The 26,590-nt window shown below is 43.1% G+C and overlaps 2 protein-coding genes across 2 annotated transcripts; one reads left to right on the plus strand and one right to left on the minus strand.

Moving 5' to 3' along the window:
• Positions 1-178: 178 nt before the first annotated feature.
• On the plus strand, positions 179-800 carry Spty2d1os (SPTY2D1 opposite strand). Its single transcript, XM_036204328.1, has 2 exons — positions 179-247; positions 708-800. The coding sequence occupies exons 1-2, from the start codon at positions 179-181 to the stop codon at positions 798-800; spliced, it is 162 nt and encodes a 53-aa protein (XP_036060221.1).
• Positions 801-6,894: 6,094 nt separating this feature from the next.
• On the minus strand, positions 6,895-25,836 carry Spty2d1 (SPT2 chromatin protein domain containing 1). The gene is made up of 6 exons (XM_036208949.1): positions 25,516-25,836; positions 17,276-17,390; positions 15,021-16,547; positions 13,235-13,403; positions 11,311-11,388; positions 6,895-9,902 (listed from the first exon to the last, which is right to left on the minus strand). Exons 1-6 carry the CDS (start codon positions 25,573-25,575, stop codon positions 9,809-9,811), a joined length of 2,043 nt encoding a protein of 680 aa, XP_036064842.1. The 5' UTR covers positions 25,576-25,836; the 3' UTR covers positions 6,895-9,808.
• Between the last annotated feature and the right edge of the window lie 754 nt (positions 25,837-26,590).

Consider the following 26,590-nt stretch of genomic DNA (forward strand, 5'->3'; position numbering starts at 1 on the left):
GATGTCACAATGCCTTCCCAGACTCCAACTTCTTCATTAGAAAGCCTCGGATCCTTTGGAACCAAGGAATGGAACTAATATTTGACACATCTATCAACTGGAAGGTTTCATGAGTTCGCTCCTTCGCCAAGATCTCTTACCGTGTGATTGTAGCTCAGAAATTATTTTTCTTTTGGTGATGATCGTGCTGGGCTGGATGCTTTTTGTTGGGCTTGCTTTCTACATGGGTACATTTCCAGAGGCGATGGTAAGCACCAGCCTTGCATCCCTGCTATCTCTGGCTTGGCCTCATGCTCCCATCTGGGGTTTCTGACCAATCAGGAAAGGCAGCTGATGGTTTTTAACAACTGAAAGTCAGAATGTGACAGAAATGAAGCCAGTATCTTCTTTGGAGGGTTTAATGTCCCCTCTGCCTGCTGGGATAATGTCACTTGTATTCTGGCTTTATGGCATTTTTACAGGTTGTTGTTGTCCTCCTCCTCCTCCTCCTCCTCCCCCTCCTTCTTAACAGCTTTTTACAGTTCTGCTGGTCACAGTGACTAACTTCAGAGTTTCAAGCCAAGTAGATGAGGAGGAGTTTCTGTTAGGGATATTGGGATGGGGGGGTGTTCTTTGAGCATTCCCTCCATTCACTACACAGAAACACTGACTTATCATGGCGTCAATGAGTGGGGCCATGTCTACCTCTAATTTTCTTTCTGACTCAGCCTCCAACTCTTAAGTGGAAAGAGAGGTTGCCTGTATGGGAGAACAAGGCACGACGAAGGAGCCAAGCCTTGGAGGAGGAGCTGCTGCTGTGAGTGAGTGAGTGGTCAGTCTGTCAGGCTGGGTCTCCTCTTCATAGAACGCTCTAACACCCTGCAGGCTCGGGGATGTTTTCTCCTTCCGGGAAAGAGGCAAACTGTGGAGGGAATGGCTTGAGACTCATGTTAAAGAAGACTCAGGGGTTCTGCTGGGAAAGCAGGTTGAGAACCAGCTGCCTGTCAATAACCATGCCTCACAGGGTTCCTTCTGAACAAATTCCATGTATTATTCCATTCTTTCTCAAACACTATTTTATATTGGCATATAGTAATTATATAAAATATTTTACCACACACACATGTAAGTTACCTGTGTATAGCAGACTTTGACCATAGCACCCCTCCTCTCTACCTTCCTTCCTCCCTCATCTCCTTTCTCTTCCTAAATAGATCCTTTTCTTTTTCTCTTCCTTTTTTGAGACAAGGACTCACTATGTACCCCTAGCTGCCCTGGAGCCCACTATAGCCTCAAACTCGAACACGGAGATCCACCTGCCTCTGCCTTGTGAGTGTTGGGGTTACAGTCACGTGCCACCCATATGTGGCTCATATTGAAATGACTAAGGCAACACCATCTTGTCACAACTGTGCTTGCTTAGACACTTCTCAGCTTTCTATCCCATGAGAACCATAACAGCCATATCTGGCAACACTTTGGTCTGTGACCCTGACCATGGTCCAGATATGCTAACTAGAGTAATTAATGTTTGTACAAGCTAAAACATAAAACTAAAATAACTGAAAGGTAGTGTAAATCAAAGATAATGTCATGTGGTATCTTGAAAATATGCTGAGTTTTGCAAGAGAACAAATGTTACGAGGCCACCCCAAATCCTTCACTGATATAATTGTGGCTTTTGTCTTTAAAAATGTTGTACTACTGAGCTTGGGCACTAAGAGACATTTTGAAGGCATAAGCCCACTCATGGTATGGCCATTAATAAGACTCACATGCTTTAAAAAAAAAAAAAAAAAAAAAAAGGTTTATTTATGTATACAGCATTTATGACTGCAGGCCAGAAGAGGGCACCAGATCTCATTATAGGTGGTTGTGAGCCACCATGTGGTTGCTGGGAATTGAACTCAGGACCTCTGGAAAAGCAGTCAGTGCTCTTAACCTTTGAGCCACCTCTCCAGCCAGACTCATATGATTTTAATTGGCTTAATCAGCATGCTTGTCCATAACTATCTTGCATGGATCATTGAAGATGAACACTTTTTTTTGTTTGTTTTTTGGTTTTTCGAGAGGGTTTCTCTGCGTAGCTTTGCGCCTTTCCTGGGACTCACTTGGTAGCCCAGGCTGGCCTCGAACTCACAGAGATCCACCTGGCTTTACCTCCCAAGTGCTGGGATTAAGGGTGGGCGCCACCACCGCCCGGCGAAGATGAGCACTTTTAATGCCCCTTCTACAGAATTGTGAAACTAGAGTTAACAGAAACTTGAAGTCAAGACCTAACTTTGCAACTTACTGTGTGAACTTGAGATGTTTAAATCCTCTGAACATTAGTTTCTTCAGTGGTACAATGGGAAATATTTCAGCCTTTTACTGTTTTTGTGAATATCACATTTGGGTGTGTAATGCAAAGCCTGAAAATTAGTAAACTACAAATTTGACTAAGTGAAATGAGAAGCTACCAGTAAGCATTTATTGGTGACAGCGGCCTTGGGTACACACACCACCACATAACCAGCTCATTGTTGTGTGTGGTGGTGGTGGGGGGGTACAAGCCAGACCTGTGAACATCTCCCACTCCTCCCACTGGAAACAGAGGGTGACACCCTTTCAGCAATCCACCCACATCATCCAGATCTGCTTTTCAGAGCAGTCGCCATTGTTAGAGCAGTTTACTCTTGGTAGTCTTTTCTTTTTCTTTTTTCGTTTTTCAAGACAAAGTGTCTCTGTGGAACCCCGGCTGTCCTGGAACTCACTTTGGAGCCCTGACTGGTCTTGAACTCAAGAGATCTGTCTGCCTCTGCCTCCCGAGTGATGGGATTGAAGGCTTGTGCCACCACTGCCTGGCTTCTCTTGGTAGTCTAATTTGCCGACTCAAGAGAAGAAGGATGGGGGTGGGGCTGGGGTGGGGACTGCTCCAGAAGGCAGGGGATGGTAGGCCCAGCCCCAGGTATAGTAAGAGCAGGAAATGATAGCTGGCTTCTGGTTCTCCCCGAGCCTCACTGGTCAAAGCCACCACATTGTGTGGGTGTGATAGAAGTGACATTTGTCTAGCCAAGCCACTGCCACAGAGTGTGACTCTAAGCCACTGAAATTATTTTGTACTTGTTTCCCTAGCTGTGAAAGAGCCTCATAAGAAGCCGACACCTTCATTCTGTTCTCCTCCCAGGGAGGGACTAGGTTTAGCCGGCACGAGGGCTGGATTGCTGTTTTAGAAAATGCAAAACTTCTCATTTGGGTAGCCTAAAAATAGCCTAAAGATGTTGTCCACCTAGTTTGTTAATTCCCCCAATAAATCCAGGTGGTTTTTATGTGTTATTCACAACAATCTTTTCCTGCCTTTGTCAGTTTAAGCCAACATCTATCTTACTATGTACTGACTTACTAAGGTTCTAAACAGAGGTGTGACAGTAGCTCCCTTTTGAGCTTTCTTTCATCCAAACATACCTATGTCCCAGCCAACCCATTGCTGCCCTCACTCTTGAGGCCCTGGTGTCACAGGAACTGATGTCATAATCGGTGTCTGAGCTTTGCCTGCCAAAATGGCCATTTTAGTTTAGACTAGACCACAAAGTTCACCAGTCAGGAACTGCCATGCTGGGCCACCCACCATCTGGTCTGGAATGAAGCCAGACAGATTCCCAGGACTCTGCAAATAGAACCAGGCCTTCCAATAACCACTCCCCACCATCACCAGCCAAGAAGGCCCACGATGATCGTTGTCTTATGGATGGTTCTCATTGCAGGAATGATGTGGAAGGGATATAAATATCCCCCAGGAGGGGTAAGTGTACTTTTGACTTCTTTACTGCCAGAGTCCCTGACATTAACACAGGAAGCATGAAAATCAATCTAACCCTAGTAACTTTAGAAGTAGATTCTTTTCAGTATTTGAGAAAAAGATCCCATAACTTACCTGCTTCAACTGTTAGCTACTCTACCTAGAACTGGGAGCTTCCCAGGTTCCTTTCATGTACATTTAAAGAGCCTAGGATAATCTCGAGCTAGCAAGGCAACCAAGATTGCCTTGGTCCTTCCACCTCCACCTCCTGACTGCTGAGATTACATGGTTCTGGGGATCAGACCCAGGGCCTCCTGCAGCTACCATGTGGGGGTACTACACCCAGGCTTCTCATGTGCTTTCTTACACATATGTTATTTTTTAAAGACCCGAAGTTAAGAGCATTGGTGGCCCTGGGTCAAAGCGAATCTCTGGAATATTTAAAAATGTTGAGCCTTCAATATCACTTCCTACATCAGCCCACTTCTGAAAACCAATCCAAAGTTGGGTTCTGGTGGTAGACATCTCTGCACTGTCAGTTCCCACAGTGCTGAACACTTCTGGTGGAGAGCATCAGAGCTTTGGGTAACAGGATCAGACAGCCTCCTCCTCCAGTCCTTGGCAACTGCCTCAACCCTACACCCGAGCGATGCTAGAGCCTCTTGACATATCTTTTTTTTCCTTCCTACCAGACCCCTTTGGAAGTAAACAAAGATGACCCTGGTGAAGTCATGCAGCTATGAAGGTCATCCAACTGCACAGTTCCTGTTGTAGGTTTCACATAAAGTAATCGCACATTACTTTGTCATATTGTGTCATTACCACACTTGTTAAGATGAACAAAGACAATATCCTCCTAACAGAGATAGAGGGTGAGTTGGTAGGTGGGAGAGAGTGGATGAAGATCAGGTCCTATTCATTGAAGCCTATAAGGCTGAAACACCTCGTTTAAGTTGTCCCGTTGGGTAATAACAAGTAATGATTGTAGACCCACTTTTTAAATATTACATCCATAATCCATAGTCCAAAAGTAAAAATTACCCCATGGGGGCTCGTTTTAATAGAGAGATGCTAAACTATTTTAATCCTCACCCAAACCTGCTGAAGATGGGTACTGGCTTCATTTTAAAGTGACCAAAGAGAAGCTATGAAGCTCAGGTGTCTTGCCAGCACAGACCTGGACACAGTAGAGAAGTAAATGTAGGCTTTCTCCAGGAACACCCATACCTTATGTGCTACGGCACTGGTCAAAGGAGAACAGTGTTGCTGCCCAAGTATCTCCCTCACTGGAAAGGCAAAGAAGTTGTCCAATGATCCTTTTAAAAGATGCATTTTTACTTTTTAATTATAGGTATATGTGTAGGTCTGCGTTGGAGTGCAAGTGCCCTTAGAGGCCAGAGGCCTCTGATTCCCCTGGAGTTTGTTATAGTTGGTTGTGAGCCTCCCAATGTGGGTACAGGGAATGGACACAGGCCCTCTGCAAGAGCTCTTGGGTAGTTTGTACATTAGCCTGATCCCTTATGATGACTTTAAAAACATTTGTAGAAACAAAACCTAACTTCAGCTCTCAACATGATGTAGTGTATTTGAGTCCAGGGTTGGGAGCCTAAGCATAAGATAAGCAATTAATAAATCAGGAGTGTGAGCTCCGGGATCTTAAATGAGATGGAGTGAGGTGGTGGTGGTGGGGATGGGGGAGGGGGATATTTCGATGATTGATGGTTCCACTGTTCAAGAGAATAGACACGTCCAGCAAAGCAGATCTGTAGTTTTCACAGAAAACACTGTTTTGGGGTATTCTTACCATTGTTAAGAGGTTCTGCACCAAGAGTTATGCTGTTTGCATGCTCACCTGAGACCAAAGGTCAGTGTCTGGTGTCTTCTAACATCCTTCACCTTATTATTTAAGACAGTTTCCACTGAACCTGGAATTTGCCATTTTGATGAGACTGGCCAGCCAGCGAGCCATGGGAATCCACTCATCTCTGCACTGCCAAGTGCTGGAGTTACAGATATATGCCACCATTCTTCCCTTTTATGTGGGAGCTGCAACTCTGAACTCAGACCCTCATTTGTGTGGCAAGCACTTTACACATGGATTCATTTCCCTAGCCCCTAAGACTACCCTTCCTATGGAAAGGAAAATGAATTCAAAATCCACAAATACAATTCTTAGTAATTTGGGACTCTAGACACTCTTAGTATGACCTGGACTCAGCATGTTGTAGGGGATCAAGTTATCTATATTCTCTGTATGCATGGGTGTGTCCACTAGCCTCATGTACATTCCTAAGGGTTCATCTTTTCAGTATCACCCATCCCTCTGTCCATGTATGTCTCCGTGAGTGCATGTACCCAGGGAGGCAAGAAGGCATCAGGTGTCCTTTTCTATCACTCTGCCTGTTCCTTCCAGGCAAAGTCTCTTTTTTAACTGGAAGCTTTTGTTTTCTAGGCTAGGCTGGAGGCTAGCAAGCCCCAGAAATCCTGTCTCTGCCACTGTCTCTTGGAGGTGGGCTTACCAGTGGTGTGGGGTGCTTTTTGTTGTGTGTGTGCTACATGTTACTTTAACCATTGAGCCATTTTTCCAGCTCAAGCTCATTTGTCATAGGGGATTTGAACCTGATAATTCTGATAAGAATTACATACCAGTCCTGTTTTTCTTTCAATTCAATAAACCTTCAAAACCCGAGCCACAAAGCTAGATTTCACTGCTCTAACCACTTTCAGTTACTATTTAAAATTTATTTCGTTTTGAGTGTTTTGCCTGCATGCCTGGTACCAGTGGAGACCAGGAGAGGATGTCAGATGCCCTGGAAGTGGCATTACGGTTGGTTGTGAGCCACCATGTGGGTGCTGGGAATTGGACCTGAGTCATTTGCAAGAGCAACAAGTGCTCTTAGGCACTGAGCTAACTCGCCTGCCCCGCTCTCAGTTGTTTTAGCTTGATGTCTGAGAGCACAACGGCACTGCAGCTGGTAGTGGAAGAGAAGTCAGTGGTAGCTTTAACAGTCACAAGTATATAAGGGACAAGCCTGACCTTTGAACCTAACAAGTCCACAGAGGTCTCTAGCTAGCACAGTGTTCCAGGTGATAAGGAGTAGCTTCAAGTTTTGATCAGTAAATGAAAACCAGAAAAATATCAATAAAATATTTTAATGCCTACAATTTCTTATATACATAAATTGCAAAACATTCACCTGTATATGCAAAAGTATATTCTTCTGCAGGTCAACAGCACCGGAAAACAAGCTAAGCTATGTCCAAGTTTTCTTCTTTTACATTTGATTTGTCCATTATGTAAAAGACATCATGGATTTAATAACTTCAAAGAAATCTATAGTCCACTCTTAATCATACACTAAACACCTGAATATGTATTTCATCACATCCACTCACAAAATAAATAGTCTAATCAGCACACTGAAAATAAAACAACCAGTCTCTCTCCATATATTTATTCTCTTTCCAAAAATGTTTTGGTCTCCTGCTATATCTCAGAAATGTACTACTAGCTGCTTTTAAGTTATAAAATACAAAATAATTTATTTCTTGGAGAAAATCTTGGGGGTTACCATTACAAAAATGAAATTCCGAGTTCCCTTAGACTTTCTGTTAACAGTCTTTGAACTTTCTCATGGCTCACACAGGGCTGCCTGTGACATGTGGTACCCTGCCTCTAAATGGACATGACTGCATCCATCGCATAGAGAAAATACAAAGACCAGTTCTGAAGTAGCCTTAAAAGAAAGTGCCCTTTGCTTTAGCAAGTGGGACTGTGCAATCAGAGCCACGAGTTTTATGAAAACTACTTTCTTGTCACATAATTTGTTAGAGAATGCCACACCCATGATCATGTAACATTACAATTGTGAAACAACATTACTACATTCCAGAATTAACATCACCCAATAAAAGGCACATCTTCAAATATTGAATCAAAATCTGAAAATCAAAACAGTAGAGAGCATACATTAAAAATCAAGCACTTAATTTGTAAACTTTGAAAAAAGAATAGCCTGCTCCCGTTTCTTCACAGGCTTGTGAGCTTTTTTCTAAGTGGTCAGAAAATACAGAAGAGCAAAATGGAAGACACAATTTGGACTTACAATCTTTCTTTCCTGTGTTTTTTCAACATAAAAGTTGATGCACATCTGTTACAGAAATGCATTCAGCAATAACAGACATTACAACCTGACTCTTTCCCAAGTTCTGAAACTTTAATCTAGCATAATGGCTCTTTTTCTGTGCAAACAGCTGCACCCTGTAATTGAGTACAGTACTTTCAGTCACCAGAAATCTTGACTGCAATTACAGATTCCAGAATATGAATATTGAAAAAAGGTTATCCAAGAAAAATCATGGAGGGGGAAACACACAAGTGATAGCAATAAAATAATGTTCCAAACCTATTTATCAAGTGGAATATCATACTCCCTCTAAAGTAACGGTGGGATAGGAAAGGCTTTTCTGCGGCCAATGTATAGAAACCTACATGGAGAGTTAGGGTGCTATATACCCTCTGAAATTAAATCCTTGCACTTTCAAAGTTTAAAACTTAATTCAAAATGAGTAAACTTTAAGAACTGGGTCAAATGGTCCCACAAAGGAAGGCTAAAAATGATCACTCATGATACTCAAGCTTAAAGAATGAAGACCTCATCGACAAAATACATAAAGTCTGGACCTGTTGAAAAGGAAGAGTTCTTTGTAGAACAGCCTCTCCAGCACCCCACCCCTCATGGCTTAACAGCTGAAGACAGCCAGATCCACTGTGGAATTGTCCCCAAACTGAATTCTGACTGCTTCCAACCTTCAGGTCTCTAGCATCCCACTTCATTCTCTGTTGCTGCCTGTCCTGGAAACATGGCTTCCTTCCATCCAGACTGGATGCACTCTAGGCTCGTGACCAAGTCTGTAGCTCTGCCTTTAAGAAGGATAGAACTTAAAGTCTCACAGCTCAGTACAACACCAACAACAGGAAAAACATACCTCGTCACAGTGCATAGTTAGAAATAAAAGTGCAATACGGACAAAAGAGAAGGTGGTACTCTCGACACACTAAATATTTAGTTTTTGGTTTTTTGGTCATTAACATTTTCTAAGAAATTTAAGCTAAAAATGCAATGTTATTAACAGCAAGAGGTACAGGGGCACCTTAGGGTCCCCAAGTATCTTTTATAATGGGGGGAATAAAGCAGAGGGGGCTACAACACATGTCACTTGTTGATTTTTAAACTATTACTCTTTCAAATCTAATATTTGAATAACCATCTTTCTTTAATAAAAGAAATTAAAAAAATTGTAACAAAGACAAAAACAAAACAATCAACATAATAGTAAGGCCCTCATCTACTTCATACTAAGGTCAATGTGACAGGAAGTCTAAAAGGAAAAAATAGAAAAGAATATTTCTTGTTCTGGCAAAATTTGTATTTCAACTTAGAAAAATTTTATTACCTAATCATATAAATTAAGAATGCTTAGCATCCAATCCACAAATAGCGCTGAATACAATATAATTCTATTTTGCATGTCAAAGTCACAAGGATGACATCCATGTAATTATAAAGCCTACTCTTTCCTGGGTTTTCAATTCAAACATAGACTGGGACAGGTCACTTTATTGCTGGCAGCATTCACAGAAGGGCTGGGCCCTTCATAAGGACAAGTCTGACTGGGATCTGGGTAGTACCCTACTCACACATTAATCTTTTTCTCCTTTTAAAGTAGCAAAGGAACAATACAAGACCAATTGACTGGTGAGTGACCCCACATTAGCGTGCATAGCTCATCAGGATCAAAGCCGGCACCTGTGAATGGTTAACTTCCTCAGAGCACACGGCAGGCATGTATCTATCATCTGTATTACAGATTCCACCCTGGACTATTTGAAAACATGGTATACTCAAATGATGGCCTGCAAATGACAATATGCTTTCCTTCATTCCTTCCTCTTGAGTGCTCATGTGTAAATCTAAACTAAGGGCTTGTTCAGTCTGAAGGCAGGAAATCCTTGCAGCAGTATCCCAGAATTCACAAATTCAGCAGCAGCTAATGGCGCTTCAGCTTCTTGGCCTTTCGACGTTTCATTTCTTCCTCTTCACGTCTCATTTCTTCTAAGTCCTCTTGCATACCTAGTCTTAAACTATGGAGAAGTTGTTTTAAAGGATATTTGTTAATGTACACGAAATTACAACTTTAGAAAGCAAGACTGGCACCTTTCATGTGGATAATGCTGATGAGTTTGCTCGTGTAACAGGGATACACACACATACACACAATTTAAAACAAGGTCAGATACCAAATGTAAAGATTTTACAACAGGAATGACAAAACCCCCTTAATATCCACATTTAAAGTAATAAAATATAAATTTATTTCAAATTAAAAAAAAAAAATTGTGAGGCCATGCAAGGTGGTGTACATACACCTTTAATCCCAGCACTTGGGAGGCAAATCTCTGAGTTCCAGGCCAGACTAGTCTACATACTGAGTTCCAGGACAGTGAGGACTACATAAAGAGGCCCTGTTTTTTTGTTTTTTGTTTAATTTTAAAAAAGTGTAGGTATGTGCATGTGAGTGCAGGCGCCTGTCTAGGCCAGAAGAGGACAGATGCTACAATGATGGAGTCACAGGCAGTTCTTGGCCACCTGATGTGGGTGCTGGAACTGAACTCAGGTTCTCTGTAAGAGCAGTTCTCCTTAACCACTGAGCTATCTTTCCATCCTTCTTAAAAACATTTAAAAATAAAGAAAACTCATAATCTGAGTTTGATCCTTAGCACCCATATAAAGGTAGAAGAGAACCGACCTACCTGCACATAAACACGCACTATAAAAACCCAGGAAACATTCATTCATTAGTAATAATCCATATTCTTCTTAATACTTATTTTGACATTTTAAGTTGTTATAGGAGGGAGGGTCAAAAGAAAGAAAGCTGTTTTGTGTTGGGACTGAGGTGAATTATTTCTCTATAATAGGAAAATTATTAATACTATAAGCAAAGAATTTATTACCCCCACCCAAGAAACTCTGAGGAGTTCATGACTGGGCAGCTAAAGAAGGAGGTGGAGAGAATTTAATTTACTCCCACTAGGTTCCTGAGGCAGCAAAATTACAGGTTCCAAGACTGAATCAAGTCTGATGGGCAAAGAAAAACAAACAGCCCATGGCAGACTCAGAGGCCTCTTAATTTTACCGTACATTATACATGAGACACTGCAGCCTTGGCTACATACTGTTTCCCTCCACTCCCCTACGGAGCTGAGGACTGAACTCAGGGCCCTGCGCTTGCTAGGCAAGCACTCTACCACTGAGCTCAATCCCCAACCCCCATACTGTCTTAATTCCTACAATGTCAATGAGTAAAGTAGTATATTCTCATTTTACACATGGGAAAACCTTAGAAAGGCAAGAGAATTTGTCTGAGGCTTTCAGAGCCAGCCAGCAGCATATCATCCAGAGAATTGTGTGGTCCGGCCACTATTCCAAACCCTGCAGCTGCAGACTTTTTATGACATTTTTATATAATGTACCAAGTCTCCTGCTCACCTCTTGGCTTCCTCCTTCTGCTGCTCCTTCCAGCTGCTCTCCATGTAACGTAAGGCATAGTCACTTTCATCTTTATACCTGGCAAGAAAGCAAAGTAACAAATGAACAGAAATTCCATCTTCTTAAAAGCTACATCCTCTCATTAAACGAAGTGAACATGCTTAACCACTCAATTTTAGGATTCCTCCCTCCTTGTTTGGGAGTGAGAAGGCCAGATAATGGGTAGAAGTGGGTTTTGTAGTAAAGAAGTTAAATGAGCCTTAGATCCTTACCCAGCAACTCCTTCTGAACCCAGTATTAACAAAAGCATCAAACCCATTAAGGCTTCCTCAGCCAGCTATATTCACTTAATACTCACATTAAAATCCTGAAAGCACAATATGAAAATGTATATACATTAATCTCATTAGGCCTTTATGACCACCAGGACTTTCCAACAGTAACTGAGGCAGATAAGTTAATGGTGTGACCAGAAATAAGTGTTACTGCTTCACAGGCTGCCCTGAACTCACCAGCTTCCACGGCAGCTCTAGAGCAACTGGTTTCTCCTCCCACTGTCTAAGTGTTTCAGATGTTAATGCTTTTCAGATGGCCTAGTTTCTCAGAGGGGCTTGTAAAGATGTGCAATCACTTAGTTGTAGGAAATGTGACAGGTCTCATCTGTCTTACATACATATGACAGTGCTTCCAAAGTGTTTACCTCACTAGTATATGGTGAAGCTCTGTTTCTTTACATTAATGGCTCACAAACTTTAAAGCACATGCACCCTTACCTGGGGACTGTATAAAACAGATGTGCAATCAGTAAGATAAGGTTGGGGCTTGAGAGCCTGAAGTTTTAGTAAGCTCCTAGGCACATCAAGGATGGTGATGGTCTCCATCCTGGTGACCAGGGCCCACATTCTCAGGCAGCACAACATTACACCAAAGAAAAGCAAGTGCCATAGCAGAATGACTGTGGCTCTGTGAATGACTTTCTTGACTTCAAAGCCCATCTCTTTCTATTACATTTTAAAGAAAGCCGTTTACAAGCAAACAACACCACAAAACACTCTGAATTCATTAGAAACTATTATGTGCACCATCTTAGTTAAGATTCCTATTGCTGTGATCAAAACCAATCCAGGAAGGAGAGGGTTTATTTCATCTTACAGCTTATAAGTCCATTATCTAGGGAAGGCAGGTCAAGAACTAGAGGCAGGCACTAATGCAGAGGCTGCTTAATGGCTTGCTCCTCATGGCTTACTCAGCCTCATTTCTTTCTTTTTCTTTTTTTTTTTTTTTTTTTGGTTTTGTTGTTTTGTTTTTGAGACAGGGTTTCTCTGTGTAGTTCTGGCACCTTTCTGGAACTCACAGAGACCCACCTGACTCTGCTTCCTGCAAGCTGGAAGACCATCACCGCCCCACCTGGCTTTCTTTTTTTTAAAGGTTCTTTTGGAGACAGGGTTTCTCTGTGTAGCCCTGGCTATCTTTGAATTCAGAGATCCACCTGCCTCTACCTCCTGAGTGCTGGGATTAAAGGCGTGCAACACCACACCTGGCTCAGCCTGCTTTCCTCTAGCACCTAGGACCACTAGGCCTGGGGTGACAGCTAGGCCCTGGGGTGACACCACCCAGTGAGCTGGAGCCCTCCCACATCCACCATCAACAAAGAAAATGTACCACAAGCTTGCTCAGAAGCCAATCTGGCAGGGAGTATTTTTTTCAATTCAAGTTCTCTCTTCCTAAATGACTCTAGCCTATGTTAAGCTGACATTAAAAACTAGTCAGCACCTGCTCTAAGATTAAATCTTTTTAGGACCACCACCACCACCACCACTACCACACCCCAAAGGTTTCTACTTAAGCATTCAATGCCTTTACTGTTAATGTTTTTCTCCTATAAATGACAAAAAGTTGACATCTAGGCAAATCTTCAGCTTACTTTTTTCGGTCATAGCCAAAGATTTCCCGAATGTGCTTGGATATTTCTTCCTGAGGTTCTCCTTCATCGTCGATGAAATCATCCATTTCTGAGTCATATTCATCATCATCTTCTTCTTCATATTCTCGAGGCCTTTTGTAGCCAGTAGGGAAGGGGAGCCTTTGAGGACCTAAGTACAAAAGCCATGACTTATAAGAACATTGCATGGTACTTTTGCAGTAGACTATGTCATCTGGAAGTCAGAGAAACTGACACTAAGATGGCACCCCTGGCTGGGCGGTGGTGGACCACACCTTTAACCCCAGCACTTGGAAGGCAGAGGCAGGCAGATCTCTGACTTCAAGGCTAGCCTGGTCTACAGATAGATTTCCAGGGCAGCCAGAGCTACATAAAGAAACTCTGTCAATAGATGGCACCCTTGAAAGCAGAGCACACAACTGGCTCTCAGTGTAGACAGCACCACCCCTGCTGGAGGAAGTACCCGAAGGGACTGAGGTTTTCTTTATGGCTCACTTGCCTTGTCACATTTTCTAGCTTAGTTATACACACTTCTGGGATTTAAAAGATCAGTACAATTTCTAAAACTAAAGTCAAGTTACAAACTGCCACAGAATCAATTAATTTTAATTCTACCAAATAAAGATACTGAAAGTAGTTCCTTATTTTTCCTGTATTTCTCTTAAAAATCCAAAGCCCTGCACATGCCTGTAGCTACAGCTATCTGGGCTTGGAGCTTGAGCCAGCAGTTTGAAGAAGCTCTGGGCAACATGCAAGACCATACTTTAGAAAAGAAAAAGTCCCAAGTATAAAACGTTATCAGAAATATAACTGTTTAAAGAGAGTTAAAAGTATGACTACAAGAAAAACTTATTTTTGCCTAATGATTGATAAAAAATGGAAAAAAAAAAAAATGACCTAGATATGTAGCTCAGCAGAGAGCTTGCCAGGATATATGAAGCCCTGGGCTTGGATCCCAGCACTACAGCAGACCAGTACAGTGGTACACACTTGTAATCCCAGCACTCAGGAGGTAGAGACAGGGTATCAGACATTAAAGGTCACCCTCAGCTATACATTGAGATCCAGGCCAACATGGGCCACCTTGTCTAAAAAATACAAAACAAAAAACTAAAACACTAACTTCCTCAATCCCTCAAAAACAAAAACAAAACAAAAAGACAAAGAACAATTTTTCAAAAGACAGGTACTTATCAACAGACCAGTGTCTGAGAAAAAACCTTCTAGGCTCTGAAATCTAAAGCAAGGTATTTGGGCATTGGTTTCTTTTTATCCTCTCCATGGATCTCAACAAATACTTTAACAAGTGACTACGCAGCATGTAGTATCTTCAGCAAGCAGCTGGTGGGGCCATCAATGACTCTGAACTTGGAGATGGCAGATTCCTAAAGCACCATTGACAAGGCTCTTCACACTGCCTATTAAAGGAACAGAACTCAGGACAGTCTGAAATAGCTGCTGGGACACAACAGGTGTTAACAAACACCTCTAAGTCTCCTAGGCTTCATGTGAAACACTACCCTACCCACCAAACCACCAGCCATGTACAGTTACTTTCTCTCACAAATTAGAGCCAAGTTTACTGCATGTGTGAGAACCAGATGGGGGTGTGAATGACAGCTCCTAGATAAGTCTCTTCTCTACTATCAATAGTGAGTATATTACAGGGCATGTGGAAGTGGTCTCAGGGTTCCTGGTTCTATAAAGCTAGGTACTTTCCTGATGGCTTGGTGATAACTATACTCTTTAGGAGGAAGGTCAATTTTACCTTGGGCAGATCTGTAGCCAGACAGGAGAGGCTTCATTCCATTTATCTGTCCATTGCTTGACCGACTAACAATATTCTTCGAAGAAATTGTTTCTGAGACAACAGTGCACTTGGGTTTAATGGGAAGGCCTGGGCTACTAACTGTTCGTCCAGGTCCCAAGCTGCTCACTGGTCTTCCAGGACCTGAACTGACAGTTCGTCCAGCTGGAATGGAACCACTTATGGATTTCCCAGGGCCAATAACTGACTGCCCAGGGGAGCCTAAGCTGCTCATTGGTCGTCGAATGTCATGTGGACTGTTTACAGGCCTCCCAGGACCTCCAGAACTGCCCATAGTTCTCCCAGAAACACTAGGGCCACTGATGGGTCGCCCAGGGCCAGTTGAGCTGCTTGCAGGTCGTCCAGGCCCATTTGTGCCATTGACTGTGCGTCCGGAGGGATGTGCTCTGCTGGCCAGCTTTCTGATCCCACTGACTGACTGCTCAAGTCCTGGGCTGGAGCTGCCATTCTGGCGCCTGGGCATAGCGCCAGAACTAACTGTAGGCCTAGCTGTCCCTGGGCTAGGTCGCCCAGGAGCTGAGCCGGAGTCGCTGCCTGGCTGCCTGACACTTGGACTCTTAGCTTTGTTGTGTGAGAGAACTGTGGGCCCAGGCTTGGAATGGCTGGGATGAGAAGAAAGAGGTTTTTTGGCTTTGTGCTCAGAAGCAGATTTCTGAGTCCCACTAGCAGAAGTCTTTGGGACACTTGGTGAACAGGTGCTGGGGTGAGGCTTTCCAGCCCCATTGAGGACAGGTCTGTTGTGACCTTCCCGAAGTTGGGAACTACTGCCAGACCCTGCCTTGGTCCTCTCTCCTGGCATGGATTTGGATGAAGACAAAGCTACTTGTCTTTCATTGGCTGTGCTGGGTCTGGATTTCTTCTCAGCATGAGGAAAGGGCAATCCTTTGGAAGAAAGCTGCCTGTCCCCAGAACCCTTGCTGGGTTTTGTGCCCGTGCTGTCTTTATGAGATGGTGCCCTTTTGGACACAGGCGGAGGTAGTTTGGCGTCAGTTTCGGGTTTCTTTTTCCTGTGCTTCCGTTCGAGAAACTCTCGCTCCCTAAGTTCCTCTGCAGTCATGGGCCGCTGCTCTGCTTTTTTCACGACCTTGATCTCCACGGGTTCAAACTGCTTCTTCTCAGCTAACCTCAGTAAGTCAGTGAAGTTCATGGGTGGAGGGGCACTTTTAAGGGGGGCCTTTGGTTTGCTTTCAGCTTTGGGAGGCTCTGGCTCCTCCTCATACTCCTGCTCCAACTCAGCTTGACTGTAGTCTAGGAACTCCTCCTCCTCCATCTCATACTCTTGGTCAGTTCCCTGGTTCAGGTGGCTTTCCACTGCCTGCCTCTTCTTAGACTTTTCCTCAACAGGAGTCCCGTCGTAACCATGGAAATTGTCCTTTGTCCTCTTGGCCATGGCTCTTGCTTTCTTGTCATGTTTGAGCTCAATTCGCTTTTTCACTAGCTCCTCTTTCCTCCTTTTCTCCTCTAGGGCTGAAAGGGATAAAACAAGAACACATTGTTCCAACTGTCTTAGGATAGCTCCTATGACACCAGTCCACACACAGTCAAGACACAATGTGGGGTTAGTTTCCAGATATCTAAGAGTCAAATGAGGAAGTCATCTGAAAAATGAGAGATTTTTACACAAGTGGGTCATATATAAGCTTCTCTCTATGAACAAGCAAGTAGAGGACTTGGTTTTTGCTTTAAATGTAAAAAAGGGCTCATAAATACACACCAAGTTAATGGAACACCAGCACCCACTAAAGTTGTTAAGAATGAATCAGTGAATACCTAAAACAATGTCAGGACCAAGATAAAGAATAGAGACTTGTTATGGAGAGTTACCTGGTCACTATACCAGGCCTTTTCACCTTTTCCCTCTTCCCCTCAAGAGATAAGGCCTTGCTATGTTGTCCAGGCTGCCCTGAAGCTCCTGAGCCCAAGGAATTATCTTGCCTCAGCCTGGTGAATACCTGAGATGACAGGTGACTATCACAAAGCCATGGGAGTGGGTGAGGTGGGGATAGATAAAACAATACAAATAGCCAACCTATGAACACCCCCCCCATGTGTTCATGTCCATAAAGTTAACCCAGAGACACATACGCTTCATCCCCAAATTTGCTAGCCTGCTGGATATTTTTACAAACATACACCTTGAGTCCAAGATGGGTTTGGTGCAGACACTGAGACTGAGAAGAGGTACAAGCACATACCTTTCCGTCTAAGCTCCTCTTCCTTCCTCCTAAGGAAAGCCTGCACAGCTGCCGACTGGACACCTTTAACTTTGGGGTCTTTCTTGGGAGGCCCCACTGCCAAACTATACCTTTTCTAAAAACAAAGCAGAATAAAAGCTATAAGCAATTCAACTTTCAGAATATATAGTCTGTTTGGGCTGGGCTGTGTGGCTCAGTGGTAGAGTACTTGTCTAATATGTACCAGCTCTGAGTTCAATTCTCAGTATTGCAGAAAATGTAGAAAGAAAATGAGGGAAGAAAAAGGGAAAGAAAAATACGAACTCTATGCAAAGGACCCAGTTCTCTTTAACAGTAGCATTTACGTTTAGGAAATATTAATTTACTACACAAGTTCCTTTAGACTGGTTTCTGTCTTACCAAGATCACCAATGCTGCCTAGGAACAGATGGTGTTTTTCTGGACTTTGGTTGTTAAGTAACTGCATAGAGCAAAAGGACTAAAACAGGAATGATTGAACCCTGAAAGAAACATATTTCAATTTCTTAAGTATCTACTATTAAAGAAGCATGACAAACAGCTAATCATCATGTCTAGGACCGTGAGACAAAATCCATGGGCCAGCATTTTATTTATTTATTTATTTTTAATTACAGAGCTGAAGAAGACAGAGTCTCACATATGCCAGGCACTCTATTACTGGGCTATACATTCCATCCCTGAAAACAATAGTCTTAAAGTATCCCCCATTTTCTGTTATATGAGACAGATATCCTTTTTATGTACTAAATCTGAGTCTGTGATGATAGTAAAAGAAAGTCATCTTTGTGGGAAAAGCCAGCAGTTGGTAACATCCAATGCCTTCCCATACCATGTATGACAGACAGTTTCTCAACCCTAATGCTCTCCCATCCTGTGTATGACATCCTTGGAGGAAAGCCAAGGGATCTGCTTACTACAGGGCTGCCAAATACGATGTATCTTAAAACAAGCTCAAGTTCCAGCTAAATCAGTCAACTAAGAAAGCAGCTGGCCAAGAAGGCAGGCCTCATCCAACCTGAAAATCCTGCATGATGGCAGTGTTGACAACTGACTCATACCTGACAGAGAAATCCCAAGACAGTTCCAACTGTTTCTAGTCACCCAGGCTAAGACACAATCAGATCCCTTAATTAGTCCACATCTTTGTAAACTGAATTGAGAGCTCTTTCCCTCCAGAAACTACCAGGAATATGATGACACTTGATTCTCAAGTTTACTAAGACACACAGCTAACAGGCAGCATCACACAATTCAAATACTTTTTGGTATATTCAGAGTTCGACAGCAATCATCATTGGCTTTCAGAATATTGTAACCACATCAAAAAGAAATCACTTAAGTGATGGGTCTGGCAACTATGAGTGAACTTTCTATCTCCATGCATTTGTCTATCCTACACATTTAAAGAAATGAGATCTTACAGTGTTGCTGTGATGATCAACTCTGCGTGCTCACCTGGCTGCAGTACCAAACTATTTAACCAGGTGCTTATCTTATGCTGCCTGAAAGAATTTTACTGATTATAATTAACATCTGCAGTCAGATTAACTTCCATAAATGTCTATGCTCCTTTACTTAGTTCAATGACTTCAGGTCTGGGGGTCAGCAGAGAACTAACTCAAGAAGACGGTATTGACTCCAGGCTGCCTGGCCTTCCATACAAATTTTGGATTTGCCAGCCCCACAAATAATCCCAACTCATTCCTACTTGTCCGTTTCTCTGGAGAACACGGACTCATAATGCAGTGTACACGAAGGTTTCAAGGCTCATGTTGCACTTGTCAGGAGCTCATTCCTTCAAGAGCTGAGTAATATCGCAGGGTATAGATACATAGCATAGTATCTGCTCACCAGCTGGCCATCTGGAAGATTTTCTTTTTCTTTTTTTTTTTTTTTTTTTTTGCTTCATAAAAAATGCTGCTGTGACATCTGTGTGTAGTTTTAGGCAGATATATGTTCAAATTTCTCTTGGGTACATAATCACATATATTTTTATTCCTTTTCTTTCTTTTTTCGAGGGGGGGTTCAAGAGTTTCTCTGTATAGCTCTGGCTGTCCTGGAACTCACAGAGATCCACCTGCCTCTGCCTCCCAAGTGCTGGGATTAAAGGCGATGATCACTACCACCAGCTATGACCATGTATCTTAACACCAAGTTCAGTAGATCTTTCCAAAAAGGGCTGCAAGCAGATCAAAATATGTTTTGATGGAAGATTTCCTCCACCGAATAGTAGAGAATGATGCTTTAAAAAAAAAAAAAACAACTCTGAAATACTGTGCTGGATTAGATCCCCTCCTTCATTATAACCAATCCTATAACTCACTGCGTAGCCTTGGGCAATTTCTTCACCTCACTAGGCCTCAGTTTTGTCATCTGTAAAATCTTTCATGTGCTCATTATGATGACTAAATTAATTAACATACGAAGTGCTTCGAACAATACCTAGCACAGGCTCAGCACAATGGATGTTAATTGCTACCACCATTATTCAGAAAGAGATTCTCTAAGGTGTTCAGGGGAAGAGAGACAACCGAACCCCTGTGGGGAAGGGAAGAGCTGTAGTTTCTAAAGACCTTGTCCTAAAGCACTGGTTCAGAAGTACTGCTCTATACTAGAGCAGCTGTCAGACAACAGGCATGTCACTGTCAGCTCTTACTGGAAGGCCAAGTTCCAATTTCTGTAGAGCAATCTCTACTGCAGCAAAGACTTTTGTTTGCCCACTGTTCTTCACAAGGAATCATTACAATCCCAGCACTTGGGAGGCAGAAGCTGGCAGATCTCTGTTTGAGGTCAGCCTGGCCTACATAATGAGTACCACAGGCCAACCATGGCTAGAGTGAAATCCTACCTTAAAAAAAAAAAAAAAAAAAAAAAAAAAAGCCAGGTGGTGGTGGTGCAAGCCTATAATCCCAGCACTCGGGAGGCAGAGGCCTACAAAGCGAGTTCCAGGACAGCCTCCAAAGCTACAGAGAAACCCTGTCTCAAAAACAAAAAACAAAAACAAAAAAACAAAAACAAACAAAAAAAAAGCCAGTGACATGGTTGCATCATCCTGATCGGCTGTTATTTTTGTATTCAGAATTCCACTGAGAAAAGAGTGTATGCCTAATACTTCCACACATGATGCAATCATGTTTTAACTAAAACATTAAGATGATTGTTTCATTTAAAAACAAAGAACAATGAGGGAAATGCTAGTACAAGCTGAACATCCTTAATACAAAAATTCAGAATCCAACATACTCCAAAATCTGTGATGTTTTAAGGACTGATAGTGAAGTCACATAAAATCATAGGAGACAGCTTAGTTTGGGACCTCATTTAGTTTGGTTTATTCATAAATCCTTGGAATAATGTACTTGGCAGCCCGCTTCCTTTACTTGCACATACTATGTACACATATCCACTGCAAACAATGTACCTAACAACCTCAGAACCACACTCAGAATCCCCCACTTGCATGGGCTACACGGTCTCTCATCTCTGAACAATGGTATACTTTCCCAGCCACAGCCCCCTGGTAGCAATCAAATTTACCATTTTTATTCAAAAGTATTTCCAGTTTACCAGGTACAACAATTAGAAAGGCCAATCAGGCTTAAATTGGTTTTGAATGCATGCACAGTAAGAAAAAACTTCTAATCTTTTAGGAAAAATCTCTATTTACCATTTTATGCCGATGCATAATTGGGGGATGGATGGGATTAAAATCAGATGCATTACAGGGAGGGACATGCACAGAGAAATGATTATATAACCTATCCCTCTATCAAAATAAAGTCCTAACTGTATCCATAGTAAACCAGGATCCCTTTCCACAAGCTGCATCCTGAGTCCCTGAGTATCTTTCTTTAACTCTTGTTCTGTCAAGTATTGTCTTTAATCTGTACTGTTACTGCCTTGCTCTAAATAAAATTATTGTGCTTCTTTTGTAAGTATGTGTGCGTGCCCTTATTTTCAACTCTGGATAAGAAGCCAAGGACCAGGAAACACCCAACCAAACTCTGATCCTTCTAACAACAGGACACCAGAAGTTGAAAATTTCATATTTGTTTTCACACCATGGGTTAAAGTCAATGCAGAGGCACGCTAAGGTGCTCAGTGATTAAGAACACTTAATGCTCTTGCAAAGGACCCAGGTTCAGTTCCCAGCACTCACACAGAGGCTCACAACCCTATGTAACCAGTTCCAGAGGATCTAATGCCTGCTTCTGGACTCTGAAGCATGGCATACACATCGTGCCCAAACATACATGCAGGCAAAACACCCATATACATAAAAAATTAAAAAAGAAAACTGTTTAAAAAATATTGTACAAAAGGAATCTTCAGGCTGTGGTTACCTGTACAAAATCTACACAATATGGAACCGACATTCCCAAAACCATGTGTGGTAGTTTGGATGACAATGGCCTCTATAGACTCACATGTTTGAATATATGGTCCCCAGTTGGTGGAGCTGTGTCACTGGGGGGAGCTTTGGGGTTTTATAAGATAGCATTCCCAGTTAGCTCTCTGCTTCCTGCTTGTGGACCAAGATGTAAGCTCTCAGCTACTGCTCCAGCACCATGCCTGACTGCCTGCTGCCATGTTTTCTGCCATGATGGTCATGAACTCTAACCTTTTAAGCCCCCAATAAACTGCTCTGTAAGTTGCCTGGTCATGTATCTTATCACAGCAACAGGAAAGTAACTTAAGACAGGGCCCAGTGCTCCTTGAAGTAGGAAATAAAGGTTGCAGAGCTAGGGGGTAATGGTTGATCATGGAGGAGGAGTCTGGTAAAATGCCCATGCCTCACCCATGCTCATGCAAGTGACCCTACTGAAAACACACACACACACACACACACACACACACACACACACACACACAAACACACACACACACACCATGAAAGTAGGAGGGGGACTTGGGAGGAAGAGGCATAGTGGGGAGGGAGGGGTGAGAGGATAATGGAGGGTAATAATAATTACCCTTTTTTTTTGGAGCTGAGGATTGAACCCAGGGCCTTGAGGTTGCTAGGCAAGTGCTCTACCACTGAGCTAAATCCCCAACCCCCAGACATTTTTGTGTATGAAACTGTCAAAGAATAAAAAATTTAAAATACCTCCAAACTACATTTTATATATATATATATATATATATATATATATATATATATATGAGAAACAGATAAATTTGTGTTTAGACCTCATTCCTATCCTCATAATTCATTAAATTTATACAAACATCACAAAATTGTGGGGGAAAATCTGACATGCAGAATACTTGCAGTGCCAAGTACTCCAGGTGAGGGGTACACAACTGTAGCTCTGCAGTCAGATACAACAGACATCTACACCTGTGACAGGCCAACATGTTAACCTCTTGGCTTTTAACCCATCCCTAGCCACACTGGCTTTCCTCAGTAAAGGTATGGTCTAAGAGCTCTGAAGCCTAAAATCTGAGGGTCAACTCTAACTCTGATAGGATCCAAGAAGAAGGTAAGGGGAGAAGACAGCTAAAGGGGAAAAGGACCAAGCACACAAAGGGATGCTGTCAGTTACTGCAGAGTCCTTGAATCCCAAATCAGGTTTAGGCCAAGTAGGTCATGTTATGCACGACACACAGGGGTACTGTGTGTGTTTACCAAAGTGCTTCTTGAGTTGGATGGCAGTATTTAGAAACATGGTGTCAGGCGGCTTAGGCGGCTCACCAACTATTCTGTAGCTAAGGATCTTGACACCCGATGCTCTACCTGCACCTCTCAAGGGCTAGGAGTACAGGCTTTCGGTGGTCCACATGCTAGGGTAGCTGATAAGGTACTTGCTTTGTAAAAGTTTGTTACACTTGGAACAGTGCTATCTGTTTAAGTAAAAGAAACATTTAAATAAAGGAAATACAAAACTGGAGACCAGTCATATTAGCTACATCTTATTTTTCAGAAACTTGTAAGGGATTTGGGGCTAGAGCCCAGAAATTAAAGCTCAGTGGCATAGTACTTGCCTTACACAAGAGGTCATGAGCCCAGTCCCATCACTGAGAGATTAATAATATGAAAACAACACACATATGAAACACAACTCTGTTAATGTATGTTAAATATAAAGCACAGTACGTGGGGAATTGTAAATACTCTATTTTTAATTTTCAAATTATTTTGAGCTTATAAAATTAAGCTGGATAGATTTAGTTTATGCAAGATCATGGGTTAAATTTACCATTTCATAAAAGATAAGTTGCCGGGTGGTGGTGGCACACACCTTTAGTCCCAGCACTCAGGAGGCAGAGCCAGGAGGATCTCTGTGAGTTCGAGGCCAGCCTGGGCTACAGAGTGAGATCCAGGACAGGCACCAAAACTATACAGAGAAACCCTGTGGGGGGTGGGGAGTTAATGTTGCAAACTAAGTAAAACTTCTAAGTTTACTACTTCTTTTGGGGGAAGATAAGGATAATTCATAAAATGTGTCTTGTTATTCAATTATTAAATTTTAAATTACGAGGGGTAGGAGAGAAAATTTTAAATTACTTCATCAATTTACCTTTCTTCATTTCCTCTTAGTGTAATCACAGAGCAACAAATAACATGTACTCTGAAATACCATGTGTTTTGAAATTTTTGGAATATTAGACTGCTTTTCTCCCAGCAGCTATTGGCTTTTAATTTATTATTATTATTATTATTATTATTATTATTATTATAGGCAGGGTATCTTTATATAGCCCTGTCCTGGAACTCATGATGTAGACCAGGATGGCCTTGAATCCGTTGAGAACCATCTGCCTCTTCGAGTGCTGTAACTAAAGGTGTGAGCCACCACACCCGGCTATTGGCTTTTAAAATCTGAGTTCTGATTCTTCCACAAGGCAAATCTTGGCCATTAAAGCTAGTAACTTTTATTTTTTTAACTTTTCTCGAAATTCAGGAAGATCTAAGATGAAATAATTATGCAAAGATGAATGGTTATTAGACTTAACACTGACTTGACTAGAAAATCTACAAATGCATAAAATATCGTTGCTCTAGGTTTCAAAGGCTTTGCACCCAGAGCTTCAACTAGCAAGGCTTATGAGTTCTGGTGTAGAAAGGCTTATTCTGAGCGACTATTATCAGGATGGGAGATGACTGTTATATATATATAATAGTATGTATATATGCCACATATATACAAATAACTACTCGTTATTTTAGATTAATATATTCAAACGAGTAAAAAAATAGGCTGGATTAGACAAGAAGTGGCAAGAGCGGGGGGGGGGGGGGGGGAGATACTGCAATATACAAAACCAGGAAATGCAGAGTCCACGTGAAATCTCAAATTCTAGTTAATTGACTCTAAGAGAAGTGTTTTGAGTCGGACACTTCACTGATCAAACCGCAGGTATCGCAACGCCAAATATCGGTTTACAGCTGTGCTGTGGGGACCTTCTGGTGATCCAGAAATGATTAGTTTATGCAAAACAGCTGTAACCCCAGAAACCAGACCTCCGACCACTTCAGCATTTAGCTCTGAGACTACCATAGAACTGAGCAAACGAAATCTAAAAATCTTGAAAATCACTAGAAAACAAAAGCTGAAATCGGCTTTGCCTAACCCGCTCGAACAGGGAATCGATCGATCCGAGGGCCTCACGCACCTTAGGCAAATAAAAGGCTACCACACACCCGCAGTTCACATAACCAAACCACCTCACAGTTGGCCTTAGGTTTTCTGAAATACCCAGAACTTCTCTCCCCAACTTAAGATACCGCCTTGTCAGGTGATAACATCTTTGGCTCAGTGGGTGGGGCCACGAACCAGAGAACCTTCTCAAGAAATCACGCTAAAACCGGCATTAGACCCGCAAAAAGACCCAAGGGCTACATCATGCGAAGTCCTTAAAGTCCCCGAGCTTCCTGACTATACTGGTCCTCAATTTAGGGGCTGAAGTTTTTTTGAAGCCATACGCTACTACGGCTAGACAGCACTCTGCCAGGCGCGGCTCACTCACCCACTTTGCGCAACTCTAAAACCCCCCAAGCCGCAAAGTCCACCTTTCAGGGAACATGATTCCGCGAAACTAACGCCAAGAAAGCTCCCCTTTCGCGTCGCCAGCCCTCTGTACCCAAATCTCCCCATAAACTCCAGAAAAGGGCGTAGTCCAAGTCTCCCCGAGGCCGAAAGACGCTCGTCGAGAAGTTCCACCCGCCACAAACGAACTTGACGCCCGGGTTTCCTACTGCAAGCCCGGAGACTCACCGGTACATGATTGACACCTTGTCCTTTGGAAGCGATCAGGAGGATTTCCCTGAAGTCCATGTCTGGCCGAAGAGAAAAGCCGGGCTGGGCCGGCTGGGCCGGGGACTCGGGACGCGGCGGACACGAGTCTTACCGCTGCGCCTAGCTCCGCTGACTGGCTTGCTTTAGTGGCTCCTCTCCCGCCGCCCCTCGACACGGACACTTCCGGCGCCTTCTAATGCCGTGGGCCGCCCCCGCGCTGCGGCTGAATACAGTACAAATGTGTTTATATATATACACACACGCCCAGGGCCGCCGCAGCGCTTGCGAGTACCGCGCAACTTCCGCTTTCGGGGGCGAGACACGTAAAAGGCGTACGTGGCTGTTGGCATTGGCTCAAATGGGCGGGGCTGAAGCTTTTACCAGCCAACCAGACGCAATATAGCAGCTAGGGGTGTGGCTAAGACGGACAACGATCCACTGAGGGCCTTCGCAGCTTGAGGGTCTCGGAGCGAGAGCCGGTGGCGGGTGGGGGAGGGAGGAGGGACTTCCCTCCAGGTGTGGGTTCTGTGGGTGTCACGCGTGGGTATTCAGGTCCCAAATGGTGGCGTTCTAACAGCTGACCCGACAGGTCTGGACAAGGAGATTTCGGTTTCGTTTATCGGCTCCCTAGAGCTGCGCGTGCGCACACGGCTTCGCCTGGTCCTCGGATGCCAGTTAGTTCACGGAGGCGCCTGCTGCTTTTTGCCCAGGGAATGAAAAAAGCCTTTAGTCAGTTACCGAGCCAGGCTTGACTCTGCCGAACATACGTGCACCCATGGGGAGCCTAGCCTGGCTTTCGTTTGAGTTGTCTTGAGCTTGCAAGGTCACTTTGTCTCAATAAAGCACACATGAATAACTTAGGTATATCTGGGTCTGGGGATGGGAATGGGCCATGGATCGTTTTGGTGTGATGGAAATACCCCAAACTGGATTGTGAGCGTGGCTGCACTCTTTACCAATTCTTGTACGGTTGAAAGGGGTGAATGAACCCAAAGACCTTATTCTGTGAACTGGTGTTTGCTGTGTCGGAATGGCTTCACTTCGGGTTGGGTAA

This window comes from Onychomys torridus, chromosome 1 (genome assembly GCF_903995425.1).
Source record: "Onychomys torridus chromosome 1, mOncTor1.1, whole genome shotgun sequence".
Classification (NCBI taxonomy): Eukaryota; Metazoa; Chordata; class Mammalia; order Rodentia; family Cricetidae; genus Onychomys; species Onychomys torridus.